Source organism: Lutra lutra, chromosome 1 (assembly GCF_902655055.1).
Source record: "Lutra lutra chromosome 1, mLutLut1.2, whole genome shotgun sequence".
NCBI lineage: Eukaryota > Metazoa > Chordata > Mammalia > Carnivora > Mustelidae > Lutra > Lutra lutra.
In genome coordinates, this window is record NC_062278.1 from 135,221,898 (window position 1) to 135,240,168 (window position 18,271).

Below are 18,271 nucleotides of genomic sequence, written 5' to 3' on the forward strand. Positions count from 1 at the left end.
GCCAGAATTAAAAGTACATACTCTACCATTTCAGACATTCAATTAATTATCATAATTGTTTGCCATATCCATGTATGGTAACATTCACTATTATTTACTTCACATCTTTCTTTAAGTCATTTGCTTCTCTTGCCTGACAAAGCTGCAGGAAAGAATGGAGCTATAAGGAGCTATAAGCTGAAAGGGTGGTGTTAGGGGTAAAGACAAGAGTAGAAAACAGATAGGATATAAAACTGACATAATGGCACTAAAGGAAGGAACAGCAGGGAAAGTTCCCACTGAGAAACAAAGCTTGCTGAAAAAAGGGTGCAGCCTAAGAAGGGTGTGGGAGTGGGAAAATGGACAAGTTTCAAGAGGCAGAACACTAAGATGAAAGGGAAGAGACTGTGTCTAAGATAGGCATTGAGGCTCAAGAGATTGGGTCAAAAGGAGTAAAAAAAAAGAAAAGCTGACGGCAGAAAACACATGAAAGTTGAAAGATGGTAGGGATGGGTGATGGCTGAGGGGAAGAGAGAGAGTGTTAAATAGGACAAAATGAAACCTACAGAATGATAAAAAGGAAAGGCTGCAATGAAGTGAGCCAGGAGACTCCTGAATAGGCCAGAGGAAAGTGAGAATGAAGCAGGATACAGGGTTATACTCAGGAATCCAGACCGGAAGCAAGGAAATATGAGTCAACATCTAGTAATCAAAGTAGACAGGTCACCCACAAAAAAATCTCAAGAAAAACACAAGGAGTAAAAGTTGTCCCATGTTTCAGAAAACACTACCCTAACCAGTACTGCTCAAATCAGAAAGTCAGGCTTCTCAAGAGGCCAGTTTGTGGCCAAACTATACCTAGCAGACTAGGTAAAGTAGATTCCAACACAGCAAAGCTCAGGTTCACTGTGGCTGAGGAAGTGCGAGAACCAGTAATGAAAGAAGCTGTGGTCAGAGAAAAGAAATTCCATGTTCAAAACTGTAGCTCCAAGATGCTAAAGAAACTACAAGATGAGCAGGTAAAAAGTTCATTTGACTTCATAATAGAATCTTACAGTCCAAAAGAAGTCTTAGAAGGTAGAAATTGCTAGTGAGGAAAAGAAAATACAAATAGGTTAATTACTGACATTTCTTTTTTTTTTTAATATTTTATTTATTTGACAGAGATCACAAGTAGGCAGAGAGGCAGGCAAAGAGAGAAGAGGAAGCAGGCTCCCTGCAGAGCAGAGAGCCCCATGCGGGGCTCGATCCCAGGACCCTGGGATCATGACCTAAGCCAAAGGCAGAGGCTTTAACCCACTGAGCCACCCAGGCGCCCCGATTAGTGACATTTCAAAAGCAATAATTCGATAGCTAAAACATTCAGAGCTTCTAAAACCAAGAATGCACCAAGACATCCAAAATAATCCATGTGTTACTAAGCATCTGTAGTAGTTAATCAGTCAGTATATCTAAGCTTAAGTGAAGGTGATACATAGAAATTCAGCTTTATGGTAAAAGATAAGCTGAAGGATAATTTGTTTTACTAATAAATTCTGTATTTAAAACAATTTACCATAAGTTTCATTAAAACAGAGAAGTTGCTCATTATTAAATGAGTGTATTAACCATTATTTAACATATATACAATCTTCCAGGACATTTCTATAGTATATCTATAGTGTATTTCATTTACACCTCTTGACTAGATTCTAAATTGGGAAATACTCCAACCAGGTTCCTTCTCACTGTCCCTGCCACAGTATCAAATGAGAAGGTCTAAAAGGTTATAGTCCCTTGGCCTCATCTATTGAAGTTTCTTGATTCCAGATATCTTCACTATATGAATCATTCAAGCTCTCACAGATATGCCAGTTTCTAACTACCTGCCTATACCCTGGATTAGGCTACTTATTGGATCTACCTGACAAACACTATACTTGCTATTCTGATCTATTCACCTGGTTTCAACTCCACTGCTCATTCCTGGATGCTGCAGTTTGCTTTTAGATCCCCTAAAAGCCAGCTGTTTGTTTGTTTGTTTATTTATTTATTTGACAGACAGAGATCACAAGTAGGCAGAGAGGCAGGCAGAGAGAGGAAAGCAGGTTCCCTACTGAGCAGAGAGCCCGATATGGGGCTCGATCCCAGGACTCTGGGATCATGACCTGAGCCAAAGGCAGAGGCTTTAACCCACTGAGCCACCCAGGCGCCCCAAGCCAGCTGTTTTTAACCGTCAAGTTCAACTCCTTTTCTTCAGGATATGGTTGTCACTTGCCTGGTTGTTTTTAGTTCTCCCAGGGACACTCTCCTCACTCTTGGCATGACCCAATGCGACAGTCTGGAACTACACACTGAAAAGCATGTAAGCTTTCAAAAAGTGGAGGAAGCCTCTCACCATTCAGAGAACTAGTCAAAACAGAAGGCTCTTGTTTACCTGTTTACACAGACACACACACACACAGACACACACACACACACACACACAAAATCTTTCAAAGTCCTGTTTGAATTATCTGACTTTTTCCTAATTTACACTAATAAGAATACAATACTAACAGCAGATAGGTTCTTTCTGACTTTCACCATTTCTAATCCATAAGTTCCCTCAAAAGGAAAAATGAAAACATGTAATATTTATTTAAAAATAAAACAAAACAAAAACAACAACAAAAAACCTTAGTTAACGAAAGGAAAATTTTAACAATATGATCTGTATCAGGACTAAGATCTGCAGTTCCCCTAAATAAAGCATTCTCTTCTTTCTTGGTGGTAGATGTTAAGAAAAAATACGCACTCAAACAAAATACCCACATGTAACAGAAATCTACCAAAAACGCACTTGTACTTTTTGCTCCTCTAAAAGGATATTTTACACAGGCTGTATACGGCTCTTATCCACTGAGGAGGAGAGAGCACAAGATTACAAACATGGGTAAAAAAAAAATCCCATTAAAATAAACTTCAAGGATCCCCAACTCCACCACTGGGTTCAATCAGCCATTTCTCTCTTCATGCTTTCAAAGCACATGTAAGATAACTGCCTTATCTAATTCCATCTTATCCCATACTAGAAGACAGAGACCATGTTTTATACACATGTGTATCCCTAGTATCAAGGACCAGCAGGTAGCAGGCATACAAATGTTTGTTATATAATAAAATAATCAGGATGTTAATTATAATAATTTCCATGAAAATTTTTACAAAGAAAACACAATATTTATGTATAAGGTCTGAAGTTAACAGCTAAAGACTAACTTACCATATAAATGAGTTTTAAAATATAAAATAGTACAAACCAAGGGCAATGGATCCCAAAACAGATTCTGGATAATAAACTAAGGAGTTATATAGATTAAAGTAACAATGGATGTTATAATAGATAAATCCCAAAGTGTGACATAATAGTTTATTTTTATTTCATGCTTACATGAAGTCCAAAAATCCATGTTAATGATCAGCTGTGGGCATGAAGAGGCTGGAGATGACCCAGGCTGACAGAAGTTCAGCTCTCCTGGACCCATCATTTCCAAAGTTGCTTTGGCAGACAACACCCAGCCAGCAGGAGAGAGGAGAAGAGAGAAGAGAGGATTGTTCAAGGAAAGTTTGTATTTGCCAGGGCTGAAGAAACACTCAACACTTCTGCTTAATTTCCTATGGCCAGATCTCAATTATATGGCCATCCCCAAATCCAAGAGGGATTTGTCAGTTGGGATCCAAGAAAAAAGTAAACAAGCTTGGTGAAGAGCAAACCACTCTTTACCTTAAGAGGTTTTAAAATACAGATTCTGGGACACTACCCCAGGTGATCCTCATTCAGCATGTCTAACAGGACCCCAAAATCCTATATTAAAGCCGGCCAACTGATTTCGATGTATGCCCAACTTGGGAATTACTGGCTAAGGAAGTAAAGAAATTGGGGCAAATAGGAAAAACATTTCCATGGGAAGTTTACAACAATGTGCTAGAGAAAAAGAAAGCTAAAAGGTGATGAAAAAACTGAGCCTTTGTATCTAGGAGAACACAACATAGGTACAACTTGGGAAATTCTTCCCTCCTCTGGCCTATGAGTAGTCTACCGTGACTCTCTTCCTAACTCTGGTAGCTTCACAGGCTTCCTTTCCTCCACCCATTCCATATTCTCCACTATATTCTCCTTAGCCATGAACTTTTCTCATTAAAGACCTCATTCACCTCAATTACCAACGAAAACACTTTTCTCTGAACCCAGCCTCTCATTTAACTGCCTCCTACAACTGTCCCACTAGGACCTCAATATATCCAAAACTGAATTCATCTCACCCTCAAGTAAACTGCTTGCATGCCCTATCCACATAGGTCCCTAGCCAAAACCCTATAAATCAATGACAAATTGTACTCCATAATTAAAAGTTTTGCCCTTCAAAAATACTAGCAAGAAAGAAGAAATGGGAGATATATTTGTAAAACATGTATCTGATAAGGAACTGGTAGCAAAAATATATAAAGCACTACAACCCAATAATAAAAAGACAAATAGCCCAATTTTTTAAAATGGGCAAAGGATCTGATGAAAAGATGCCCAATATTATTAGCCATTGGGAAATGCAAATCAAAACCACAAGCAGATACCACTTCACACATACTAGGATGACAGTAATGGAAAAAAAGATAATAATAAGTGTTATTAAGGATGTGGAGAAACAAACTCTCATGTACTGTTGGTGGGATATGAAATGGTACAGCCACTCTGAAAAATGGACTGGCAGTTCGTTAAAATTAAGGCTAAATACAGAGTTTCCATATGACCCAACTAGTCCACTCCTAAGTACCCAAGAGAAATGAAAACTTATGCCTACACAAAAACTTGTACACAAATGTTCGTAGCAGCATTATTCCTACTAGCCCAAAAGCGAAAATAATTCAAACACCTATCAACTGTTGAATAGACAGATAAAATGTGGTATGATTCAATGTAATACTACATTATCCAACAGTAAAAATATCGATACATGCTACAGTACAGATGAGCCTTTCAAACATGCTACATAAAACAGGCAAATATATAGAAACAAAAAGTAATTAGTACTTGTTTAGGGCTAGGAATGATGGGGGTTTGATTTAATGGCTTAGGGGTAAGAGGTTTCTTTTCAGCATTATAAAATCTAAAATTGACTGAGGTGATACTTACACAGCTCTGTGAATATACTAAAAATCACTGAACTGTATAATTTAAATTGATGTGTGAATTATATTACAGCAAAGCTGTTTAAAAAAGAAAAAGCTATCAAACTTTTTAATACAGAAACTGATACAAGAGAAAAGGCTGCCACTCCAGACTAATTTACACTTACAATTATAAGATACAAAAGTTTGGGGGCAGGGGTTTGGTACCTTAGGTAAAAAGAAATAAAGCTAAATGTAGTACTGAAGCATAATAACTCTCTAGGTGCTGGAACAAGTATATGTTTCATAAGCAACTGCTTCCTGATTTTCCTCAACTGTCCCATACTGTATGTTTTAACATTATCTGTGGCCTCAAATCCTTAAGAGTAGAAAAGATATACCTTTAAGCTAATAATAAATAAATTTAAAACCATCACCAATTAAGAATTTGAACTTAAATTTACTAGGCAAAAGTAAACTTTCCACTAAAGCTGTGGGAGTAGTAATTCTATTCACTTAGTTTTGCATGCCAATCAGTATACACACAGAAGAATCCTTTTTAAAAAATGAGTAGCAGGGTGCCTGGGTGGCTCAGTGGGTTAAACTCTGCCTTTGGCTCAGGTCATAATCTCAGGGTCCTGGGATCGAGCCCCACATCGGGCTCTCTGCTCTGCGGGGAGCCTGCTTCCCCCTCTTTCTCTGTGTGTCTCTCTGCCTACTTCTGATCTCTGTCAAGTGAATAAATAAATAAAATATTAAAAAAAAATCAGTAGCACATAAGGAAGGTGGATAAATCACTTAACTAAGAACTGGGACTAGGGAGTAGCATAGAAATTAAATTTGAAGTCCTTGAGAACTTTAATCATCATATGTGCGATGTACTGTTACACTTTAAAACATTACTGGTTTAGGGGCACCTGGGTGGCTCAGTGGGTTAAGGCCTCTGCCTTCGGCTCGGGTCATGATCCCAGGGTCCTGGGATTGAGCCCTGCATCAGGCTCTCTGCTCAGCAGGGAACCTCTTCCTTCTCTCTCTCTCTCCCTCTGCCTGCCTCTCTGCCTACTTGTGATCTCTGTCGGAAAAAAAAAAAAAAAAATTACTGGTTTAAGTAACTGAATATTTCATTAATTTTTGCTTTGAATGAAAAGTACTGTATAACTCTGTGATTCAGTATCACTGTGTGTGTTTAATGTGAATTATCCATGACTACATTATCCAGAACAAAAAGACTTAACCCCCAACTATTCTCTCCAGGCACAAAACTTTATCCAGGAGCAACTCACTTTAACCCAGGTAGAGTGCATTCACTGAATATAAATTTTACACTAGACTGGAAAATAAAAAGGAAATAAGATAAAATGCTGGAAAACCTAATATAATCCAAATCTAACTACTTGAATTATCAATGTTTAATTATTTTTTCATATTTAATTTACCCTAGTGGGACTATGCAGCAAAAATATTGTCAACTGCCATATAAATATACAACATTCTCAGTTGTACACTTAAGTGAGCCCTTAATACAGCTATGAGGATCCTTTAAAGATGCACTCATTTCCATTCAAACTCCTGCTTAGTACTTAATGTACCTGACTTGCACTAAAATGTTTTACATCTGTTCTGAATTATAGCAGTAGTTCCCTAACTGGTCTCGGGTGTTCCTGTTGTTTGTCTTCTGTAATTCACTCTTCTAAAACCTATAACATAGCAGTTATTTAACTTTTCGGTGTCAAAGACTCCTCAGAAGATCTAATAGATGTTATGAAGCCTCTTAAGTAGATGTATGCACATTCCTCCAAAAAAGCATTTCACAGACCTTAGATCAAGAAACCCATCTTTAACAACTTCCCAACACCTTCCAGTCAAGTCCAAACTTCCTAGCCTTATATTCAAAGGACTTCATAATGTAGTCACTGCTAATTGAGCTAATCTATCTCCTATCCTTTCCAACTAAACATACCAATAAGGTTTATCTCCTCACTGCAGCACAGGTACACCATTCTCTTTTTTTGGCTTGCCTTTTTATTTCTCTCTTGTTGCTTTCCTACACAACTGTTTGCTTTCAACAAATCCTTTCTGTGAACCTCCAACTATCTCCCTTGCCATGAAGTTTCCCTCTGCCTACAGTCATATCATCTACTCCTTTCTGAATTGTGAAGTACGTTATACACATCTTTTATGTTCTACATCTTTACATGTTCAACACTGTGTTATACAAGGCACCAAAAAAAAAAAAATCAGTAAACACAAGACACACTTATTTATAGCATAGTTATTTTTCAACTATGTTAGATACATTTCTAATAATATGCTCCATATGTTTTGCTTCAACCTCTATAAACCTTTTCAGGTGAGTGTATCAGATACTGTGCCTTTATGTATCTTTTGTCTTTTCCTAGCCAATAAGATTTTTAAGGACAGAGATAGTGACCACTGTACCCTTGTGTGCCCCACAGCCTCCAACACAAAGCAAGGCAACACTCAATATAGAATACCTGAATATCTGAGCATAAATGTTTTTCAGGCATTTCATATATTCTGTATTCCTAATTATAAGATTTTCCAAGGAGCACCTATTGTTTTTCTACTGAAAAATCAAATAATGCTCTAACCTTAATGGATACTTGATCAAGTGAGAGCTAACTATCCAAAATAGCAGTCTGACATATATCAGTAATTACTTACTGATATATGCCAAGACTGTTCAAAAAAAAAAAAAAAAAATTCAACCTTCAACTTAACAAAATGCTTACCTAATAACCATTAACCCAGAAGAGAACACAAAGACAGCTCCTACACACACAAAAAAAGTAATCCAAATGTAAAAACTACTATCCTCGAGGCTCAGTGGGTTAAGCCTCTGCCTTTGGCTCAGGTCATGATCTCCGGGTCCTGGGATCGAGCCCCGCATCAGGCTCTCTGCTCAGCGGGGAGCCTGCTTCCTCCTCCTCTCTCTCTCTGCCTGCCTCTCTGCCTGCTTGTGATTTCTGTCAAATAAATAAATAAAATATAAAAAAAAAAAACTACTATCATCTAGTACTACTGCAAACGAAGTCTAACTCCAGTTTTAAAACCAACTCAGAAAATAAAAACAGACATCCCAGATTACAGATTTGCATATAAGAAGCAATAAAACAGCATAAAAATGTAGGAACTTTCTTGAGAAGAAACAAACATGATATAAAGTTTATAAATTAACTGATTCATGCTACATGAATGGATGAACCTTAACAAGATTACATTAAGTGAAAGAAGACACAAAAAGTCACATACTGTAGAATTACATTTATATGATTATCCAGAATAGGCAAATTCACAGAGACAGAGATTAGATTAGTGCTGCCAGGGACTTGGAGGGGCGAAGGGGTGGGGAGTGGAGGGAGTGACTGCCAATTGCTTTTTGAAAGGACAGAAATGTTTTGGAATCACATAGCGGTAATGGTTGTACAACTTTGTGAATATACCAAACTCTACTGAATTGCACACATTTCTGGAGGTGTTATTTATTGAATTTTTAATTGAAGTGTAGATGACACACAATGTTACACTGGTTTCAGGTATACAACATAGCAATTCAACAACTCATTATGCTACTATCACAAGTATAGCTACCATCTGTCACCATATACTGCTATTACACTACCACTGTCTATATTCCTTATGCTGAAACAAAATCCCTGTAATTTATTCCATAACTGGAAACTTGTACCCTTTCTTCATCCCTGTTTGCCCATCCCCCACACCTCTCCCCTCAGGCAACAACCAGTTACTTATGGGACTGTCTCAGCTTTTTTTGTTTTTTCTTAAGAAGTCACATGTAAATAAAATCATACGGTATTTGTCTTTTGCTGACTTATTTTACTTAGCATAGCGACCTCTAAGATATAACCATGTTGCAGTAAATGGCAATATCATCTTTTTCATGACTGACTAATATTCCTCTCTGTGTGTGACATCTTTATCCATCTACTGATAAACACTTACGTTGCTTCCAAATCTTGGCTACTGTAAATAATGCTTCAATAAATACGGAGGTGCATATACCCTTTTGAATTACAGTTTTCATTTTCTTTAGGTAAACATCCAATAGCATTACCAGATGCTATGGTTTTTCTATTTTTAATTTTTTGATGAATCTCTATACTGTCTCCCAAGTTGCTGCACCCATTTGCATTCCCAACAGTGCACCAGGGTTCCTTTTTTTCCACATCCTCACCAATAACTGTTATTTCTTCTCCTTTTGATTTTAGCCACTCTGACAGGTGTTAGCTGATAGCTCACATGTTTTTTTATTTGTATTTCCCTGGTAAGTGTTGTTGAGCATCTTTTCATGTCTGCTGGCCATCTGTTAGGTCTTATTTGGAAAAATGTATTATTTCAAAAATGTCCTCTGTCCATTTTTTTTAAAGATTTTTTAAAATTTATTTGACAGAGGGAGAGAGAGATCACAACTAGGCAGAGCAGCAGGCAGAGAGAGGTGGAAGCAGGCTCCCTGCTGAGCAGAGAGCCCGATGCGGGGCTTGATGCCAGGACCCTGAGATCATGTCCTGAGCCGAAGGCAGAGGCTTAACCCACTGAGCCACCCAGGTACCCCCTCTGTCCATTTTTTAATCAGATTATTATCCCCCCCGACCAGTGCCGAGTTGTATAAATTCTTCATATATTTTAGATATTAAATCCTTACCAGATATATCACTTGAAAATATCTTCTCCCATTCAGTAGGTTGCTTTTTTGTTTCATCCATGGGCTTCTTCACAGTGCAAAGCTTTCTATTTTGGTGTAATCCTAATTGTTTACTTTTGCTTTTGTTTCTCCTGCTTGCAGAACACATTTAGAAAAATGCTACCAAGGTCAATGTCAAAGATACTACTGCCTATATTTTCTTCTTGTTTTATGGTTTCAGGTCTTACATTTAGGTCTTTAATCTACTGAGTTTATTTTGTGTATTGTGTTAGAAAGTCGTCCAGTTTACTCTTTTGCATGTAGTTATCTAGTTTTTCCAGCACCATTTACTACATTGCATGTAGTTATCTAGTTTTCCAGTACCATTTACATTACTAAAGACTGTCTTTTCCCCATTGTATATTCCTGCCTCCTTTGTCATATGTTAACTAACCAAATAATCATGTGTTTGTTTTCTTTTTTCTGGGCTCTTTATTCTATTCCATTAATCTATATATCTACTTTTGTGCCCGTACTATATTGTTTTGATTATTACAGCTTTGTTGTATATCTTGAAATCTGGGATTGTGATACCTCTAGCTTTGTTCTCTCTCACGTTTGCTTTGACTTGAATTGTACACTTTAAAAGATGATTTTTATGGTATATAAATTGTATCTCAATTTATCATATCTCAATTTTCTTAACTTTAAGACCATTTTGACTACTTTATCTGAAAGAAAACTGTTCTTTTAAGATAGGAATCCTGGGGCACCTAGGTGGCTCAGTCAGTTAGGCACCTAACTTTGGCTCAGGATCGTGAGATCAAGCCCTGTGTTAAGCTCAGCTGGGAGTCTGCTTGAGATTCTTTCCCTCTGTGCCTCCTCCCAGTCAAGTGTGAGTTCTCTCTCTCTCAAATAAATAAATCTCTTAAAAAATAAATAAAATAGAAATCTTATTTTGTAGTTCATTTTCTGAAGATAAGCTAAACTTGTGATTACAAACTGGTCCCCTGCTCACCCCTATGTAAAACAACAACTTTAAATTTTTATCAATGGTTAACTACCAACTTGCCAACATTTATAGAGAGACTTCTCATAAATATCTGGATCTCTAACTACCTAAAGAAAACTGGAGTTCTAAAAATACTAGGCACACCTGCACAGCAGCAATGTCCTGGCGCTAAGCAGCAACTAACATACCTGCTCCTATCAGCATGATCTCCATCACTCCCTACTGTCTTCTAGATACTAAAGTCAAGTACCAATTGCCATTTAGCTTTCCAGTTGTGAGTTTGTTACCTTACACATCCTAAACAGTCTTTTCTTTCTTATCAGGGTATACTATGAATCACTGCTGGTAAATTAAAATATAATTATGCACTTGGCCAAAAGGTACAAATTTCCAACTATAAATAAGTACCAGGGATCTAATGTACAGCATGGTAACAATAATTAATAATACTGTGTTTCATATATATATGTGTGTGTATATATATATTTCAAAGTTGTTAAAGTAGATCTTAAATGTTATCTACACACACACAAACACATACACACACACACACAAAGTAATTGTACTGTGTACTTACATAAGTAATTGTGTGAAGGGATGGTAGTATCAACTAGCCTATTTTTTCTAAAGATTTATTTATTTTAGAGATAGAGAGCAAGCCTGCATGCAGGTGAGCAGGGGAAGGAGCTGAGGGAGAGGGATAAGAAGACTCTGCACTGAGCACAGAGACTGATGTGGGGCTCAATCCCAAGAGTCTGAGATCATGACCTGACCAAAATCAAGAGTCAGACACTTAACCAACTAAACCAACCTGACTAAACCACTCACGCACCCCTGGTAGTGTCAACTAATCTTATTGTGGTAATCATTTTGCTTTATATACATGTTGATATCATCACACTGTGTACCTTATATATCAATAATCTCAATAAAACTAAAAATAGAATTTTTAAAATTTAAATGTGATCATACAATTACATTTTTACTAACTGCAAAGATAAAAATCTGCATGTGATACCTATTGAATAAAATCCTGCAACTGTCAGAGATTCATGCTGTATAAACACTGTAATGGGGGAGGGGGGCAGAAATCAAGGGAAAGGTTCAGGTTTCTAGTCCTACAAACAGAAAAATTATTTTCCCCTCATTTACAATTAAAAGTTATTTTCACCTATTAACAAAAGTAAGGGAGCCTGGGTGGCTCAGTCATTAAGCATCTGCCTTCGGCTCAGGTCACAATCCCAGGGTCCTGGGTTTGAGCCCTCATCGGGCTCCCTGCTCAGCAGGAAGCCTGCTTCTCCCTCTCCCACTCCTCCTGCTTGTGTTCTTTCTTTCGCTGTGTCCCTGTCAAATAAATAAAATCTTAAAAAAAAAAAAGTAGTGCACTAGTCTGAGTCCTTGTCCATGTATCCTCAAGTTTACAGGTGACATTTCACATATTACTACTACATTGAATATTAATAGATACTACATAAAACCAGAGAACCATCACAATTAATTCATAATTCCGATTCATGAATGCAAAGGTGCAATTAGATTTTATGTTCAACTGAAAACTCAATCCTATTCTTACCCCAGTATTAGGTGTTGCCACAGAAAGGGGGAAAGCTGTATTATCCAGATTACTTATTGGATATGAAAACAAATTGGTTTACTCACTGATTTTATATTTAAAATCATCTAGAACCCACCCGACACTTACATGCACAAAGACCAATTCCTACCCATTAATAGGTTCTACATATTAGGCTGCATTTACAGAGCTATAAAGAAAATAAAACACAAGGTGAATATGGCAATAACAGAAAAAAGTAGCTTGAACTATTTCCCATTCCAAGTGTAAACGCAGACTGAGTTAAATGCTACATCAAGTACCTTCCAGCTTTAAAATTCTGTGTATTTATCCACATTTCTCTTCCTTTCCTCCAGATAAAATAACTCACCTAGCAGAACTGCTTTTCCTGTAGATAGGAAAGGTTAAAATACTATTGTATTCCATTTCATTTTTATCATCATTTCTAATAGTCAATAAAATATCAACATAGGGGGCGCCTGGGTGGCTCAGTGGGTTAAAGCCTCTGCCTTCGGCTCAGGTCATGATCTCAGGGTCCTGGGATGGAGCCCCGCATCGGGCTCTCTGCTCTGCAGGGAGCCTGCTTCCTCCCCTCTCTCTCTGCCTGCCTCTCTGCCTACTTGTGATCTCTCTCTCTCTGTCAAATAAATAAAATCTTTAAAAAAAAAAAATCAACATACAAGATGACATCTAAAAGCAGCTATTCCCTTTGAAATAGGCAAACCAAACTCATTTCTCAAAGTCTTCCAAAAGAGAGACCAGATGAGTCAATTACTTAGTAGTTTAGAAGTAAACTTCAATGTTCTTCCCCCCTCTGAGCCATGCCTCTCAACTTGCCCAAGTATCCTTAAGTTTATAGGTGACATTTTACATTATCATCGCAACCACTGAGTATTAATAGATATTATACAAAATTGGAGTAGCCTCACAATTTCTTTATAATTACAATTCCTAAGTACACAAATGCAAAAGTGCAATTGGATTTTATGTCCAATTGAAACCATAATCTTGCTTCTGCTTAAACTTGATGGTGAATAAAAAGGGATGGTCTCCAAAAAGCTCACCAAATTCCTAATGCAAACTATGATCCAAATTGCAAAAATAACTTTTTCAAAAGTGTAGGACTAGAAACAAAACAAAAATCAATCATTACCTCAACTATTACTAATGGAAGCACAAAGTGCCATTAGACTGATAAAGATTAAAGAATCCAGATCTTGAGTTTTACACCTTTAAAAATATAACGTGAGTTGACTATATAGAAATTAGCAGGAATTAGTTGTTTTACATGTTGTTTTTTTAACAGTCCTGTTGCATAGAACTTTCTGATGATAAAAATGTTATTTGTGCTGTCTAATTCCACAGTCAATAACCACATGTGGGTACTGAGCACTTGAAATGTGGCTAGCAAGTCTAAGTGAACTTTTTATTTGATTTTAATTATTAAAACTTAAGGTGCCACATGTAGGCTAGTGGCTATGATATTGAACAATGTGGTTCTATTATCTGAAATACAATGTACAAACTTCACTGAACAGTAGAGATTTTCAAAGTATCATGCCTGAGGATGTTAACACCAGCTAAAACCTTCCTGATAACTAACGATACATAAGTTAAGCCAACAGCCTAAACAGAAAATGAAATTCACTTATGAAATGAGAACTGATGATACCAAGATTCAGAATTTAAGGCACAACAGTCACTAAGAGACGATATTAAAGATATCTCAATTTTTCCCCATTGTTTTCACAAAAGGAGTACTCACTTTAAGAATAGTTTCCCAATATATGCAAGTTACTTCCCTTTCAAAGCTGCCTAATATCTTCTGTTCAAAACAAAACAAATGGCAAAAATAAATTCTCAGCACTATTAGGTCTACTGCCACTCGCAAATTTCACACGTTCATTTCCCTTTCCTTAAAGAAGAGATACAAATGTTTAGAAGCCTCTGCATCGCCTGAAAGTCTTTTTATCCATCTTTCCACGTATTCAGAGGTACAAATCATTCTGATACAGCTGTGATTTCGTCCCTAGACAAAATTATTTTCCGTCCAAAACAGTCACTACTCTTTTCAGCACTTCAGGTATTCTTTGACCAGCTCTTGCTAAGTCAAGAAAAGTAACCAAGATGGTGCACAAGACGTCAAAAGAAAACAAGTCTGGGAACTTGCAGGCTCAATGACTAGTCTCAAAGCAGAATCTGCCGCCTTTAACCCCGAGACAGGGTGCCTGCAACTATCCAGGGAAGCAAACAGGCGCGCAAGGTCGTGACCTAAGGTCACGGCCGCCAGCACCGCTCCCGCCCCGCAGCGAGAAGCCACCTGTTAGGCCCGAGCCTCACCTGGTAGGAGAGGAGGCGCGTACCCGGCAGTGAGCCGGACGCCGACGCCGAGGCGGCCAGCAAGGGACCCGCCCCTCACGCGGCAGCGACCGGAGACCGCGGCGAGCCCCCCAGCTGCACGTGGGCTTCACACGGCCGGAGCTTATCTGACAGGCGGGTCGGCCGCGGTCCCCGGCCCGGTCTCCGCGCGCCAGTCCCCGGGACGGCACCCCGCCTCCCTCGCACCCACTGGCCGGGCAGGAGTCCAGGCGGCCCACACCGCTGGCCCGCCGCCCTCCCTTCCTTCCTCCCCCGTCGCGCGATCCCGCCCCGCCGCTCCTCACCTACCTGGTCACGGAGTTTGAGGAACGCCATGGCGGTCGCCTCCACCGCCACCCCGGCCCACCGCTTCCGCCCCCGTCGCTTCGGCCGCTGCCCGGGGTCCGCAGGTCGGCGGCCGGCTGCGTTGAAGAGTCCGCGGGCAGGGGGCGGTGCCGCCTCCCGAGCCGCCCGCCGCCGCTACCGAGAGGTGAGGAGCCCGGTTGGTCCCGCCTCCTCTTCTGAGTACTCCCCCGCCCTCTTCTTTCCTTTCTTTCTCTTTCTCTCCGCTGCCTACACACGCTGCTGCTGCCACAGCCGCCGCCGCCGCCGCAGCCGCCGCCTCCTCACGCCCCCTTCCCGAAATACCCTGGCAGCCCCCGCGGCCGCGTCGTTCCAACCCGCGGCAGCGGCGGCATCCAAACTCCACTCCACAATATTACCACCACCGCCTGCCGCGATTGGCGGCCGTGCGGGGGAGAGGCCAGAGTAAGCCAAGCGCCCATTGGCCACGCCGCCGCGCTCGTTCGTGCCCCCCCCACCTCCTGGGGAGGGAGGGGGCGGAGAGAAGGAAGCTGCGAGGGGTGGGCTGCGAGCTACTGCGTATGGGGCGGGGGAGGCGGGAGGGAAGCGGAGCCGAGTAGGGGGAGGGGTGGCCAGGTACTCCTGGGCGCGTGCCCGGGGCGCGGTGGGCGGAGCCCGGGCTGGAGGTGGGGTGCATGTGCAAGCCGGGTAACGGCCCTGGGTTCGCACGTGGAGGTGGAGTGTGGACTCTCCCCAAAGCTAGAGGAGGATGAAGGAACTGGGCGAGGGGTCGGAAGGGGCGTGAGAGGTGGGCACCTGGTGGCTGTTGCCTTCCTGGGAGCGGCGAAAGGAGAGGAGCGATCCCGACGCGCACGTGGAGGGACAGTGAGAATGCGCCTCTGGGCTTGTGGAGGATGAAAGAGCCGAGGGACTAGAGGGAGAGGCGGTCACCGGGAGGCTGCTGCCCTCCCGGGGGCTGTGGGCAAGGCCAGAAGGAGGGGACTATGGGGGAGCGTGAACTGCCCGGGTCTCGCGCGTCTCGCGCGTCGAAGGAGAATGAGCGCTCCTCCCCAGCACACGCCCCTCCCGGCTTGGGTGGACTAGTCACCGCAGGGTGTGAGAGGTGACGCGAGGGGGCTGCTGCCGTCCCGGGGGCAGCAACCGGGCCGGGGGCCGGGGCGGAGGGGAGGGAAGCGATGCTGCGCTCGGGGCGGAACGGCGGCATCTTTGCAGCCAAACAGGTTGTGGACGCCGGAGTCTTTCTCTGCCTCTAGTCCCAATCCGAAGCAAGGCTGCAATTCTCCAAAATCCTCCTGCCGACTTGCATTTTTTCCCTTTCCTTCCTTCGCATCTGAAGGGTTTTGCCTCCCACTCGAGAGAAATCAATTTAAAAAATAAAAGATGTGCTGGATTTCCAATAAATAGCATCCTTGGATGGAGAAGAAGGAAAAAAAATGATTCCCTCACCCTGCCACACACACCCCCATGCCACCCCGGAGTTCTGAAACGGCTTTTCTTTCTAAGGCAGCCGCACACTGTTGCCATTCCAGGCTTGTGTGGGAGAAGGCTGTTGTGTGCCTATGTCTGTCCGCCTGGGCGGCTCCAGCCCCTGGTTAATAAAAGGTACAGATGGTTAGAGCACAAATGTATGACGTCAGGCTCGGTTTAAAAAAGTCCCCTTTTCCCTACATCAATTGTGTCTCTTGGGACAGACTTTATTTAGAGGATCGATTTTAGTCTAATGGCAGTCAGGAGAAAAGGGGAGCTACGCCAGGGCTGTCAGTTTATTATAATACTGTGCTTAAAACAAAAAGCTTATCTTTAGAGTGCAAAATGAAAAACACTGCTGATTAACTAATAGTATGATCCTTCCAGTATTTGACACATTTATGCCTTGATTCCATAGAAACAATTATCTAAAATTGAAACAATCCTCCTCATAAATTGTGTTTTCTACGTGAAATGGAAAGATTCTCATAACAGGTACAATCATGCTGAGGCTAAAAAGGAAGCTAAACCATGCTTGCTTTGCATTATCTTCAGTAACTCACTCTACTTCAAAAACTTCAGCAGATACTTGTCATCTAGCCTCTCCTTGTGGATTCAGTGAGGGTAAAATGAGTTAAGTTGTGAAAGCATTTGAGTTCTCCAAAACAAGGGTGTTGTGATAATATTGCTCCAGTACATAGTGATTACCTTTGTAAATAATTAGCCATGTGCTATAGCCAATATAGAGTTCTATCTTAGTCAAGGGGTGCAGGAATTTATGCTCATTTATATCTGAACCTGTTAAGCACTGGATGTCTAGCCAGGAATAATACACCCCCTTCTCTCCCACTCCACCCCCAATAATATCTTCTCAAGGTTGAAGTTCTAGAGTTTAAAAGCACAACAGGAACTTGATTCAGAACATGGCAAAGATTAACTTTTGGGGAAAGATAAGTGCATTGGGAAGAATGATTTTAAATTGTGGACTTGAGTGCATTTTAATAGGTCTTATGATTGAGCTAATGAAATTTTTCAGGACTCTTCTGAAAATCCTAATTAACAATAATTAATGAAAAATGTTTTATAATGTACCATATCTGACAACCTTGCAAATAGTAAGCTCTGAGCTCTCTTGGTAAGGAATGCTTAATACCTAGCTTGGTTCTCACCTTCTCCATCCTAAACAACATGTAACTTGGGTCTTAATATCATGATTTGTAAAAACTAAGCTTAACATTACCTGGCCCACTCATCTCACACAATCAAATAAGATAATGACATGAAAGGCTGTGGGAACTCTGAAGGACCATTCAAATATAATGGTATTACAGCTACATTTCCATAGCTGGAGAAAGGATAACAATCATTCTGGAAAGCGGAAATAAAAATCTATGTAATTGAGCAGTAAAATGAAGTTAAGATTCATGTTCAAAATCTGATAAAAATCTTCCAAAATCTTTATTATAAATAATTTTTCCCTATTATAAAATATTCAAATATTTAAGGAATCTATAGTATTGAAAAGTCCCATATCATCAAGCTAATGAGACCAGGAGCTTGAGTGGTGTCTATAAATCTCTCTCCCATCTATCCCCCGCCTCTCCTACTCCCTTTTCTAAATGTCATTTTCATTTTCTCTTACTACAGACAGCAGCTCTACTTACATTTTAAGTACTCTGCTGTCATAAAGGAAACAAAATTTTAAGTCTCAAGGAATGACTAATCAGTTGGTTTAGATTCATCTGACCATGCCTTGGCCAGTCATTAC

General features: G+C 40.4%; 1 protein-coding gene and 1 long non-coding RNA gene across 2 annotated transcripts in view; one reads left to right on the forward strand and one right to left on the reverse strand.

Annotated features, from left to right (window-relative positions):
• The window catches only part of ANKRD28 (ankyrin repeat domain 28), a 201,476-nt gene extending 186,039 nt beyond the window's left edge, over positions 1 to 15,437 (reverse strand). Inside the window, 1 exon segment of the mRNA XM_047737492.1 lies at positions 15,022 to 15,437. Within this exon segment, the coding sequence (XP_047593448.1) occupies positions 15,022 to 15,048 (27 nt within the window). The 5' untranslated portion in view covers positions 15,049 to 15,437.
• A 234-nt stretch (positions 15,438 to 15,671) lies between these two features.
• The window catches only part of LOC125104718 (uncharacterized), a 47,904-nt gene continuing 45,304 nt past the window's right edge, over positions 15,672 to 18,271 (forward strand). The window contains exon 1 of the long non-coding RNA XR_007128716.1: positions 15,672 to 15,823. This is a non-coding gene — a long non-coding RNA (uncharacterized LOC125104718). The remainder of the gene's footprint in view (positions 15,824 to 18,271) is intronic.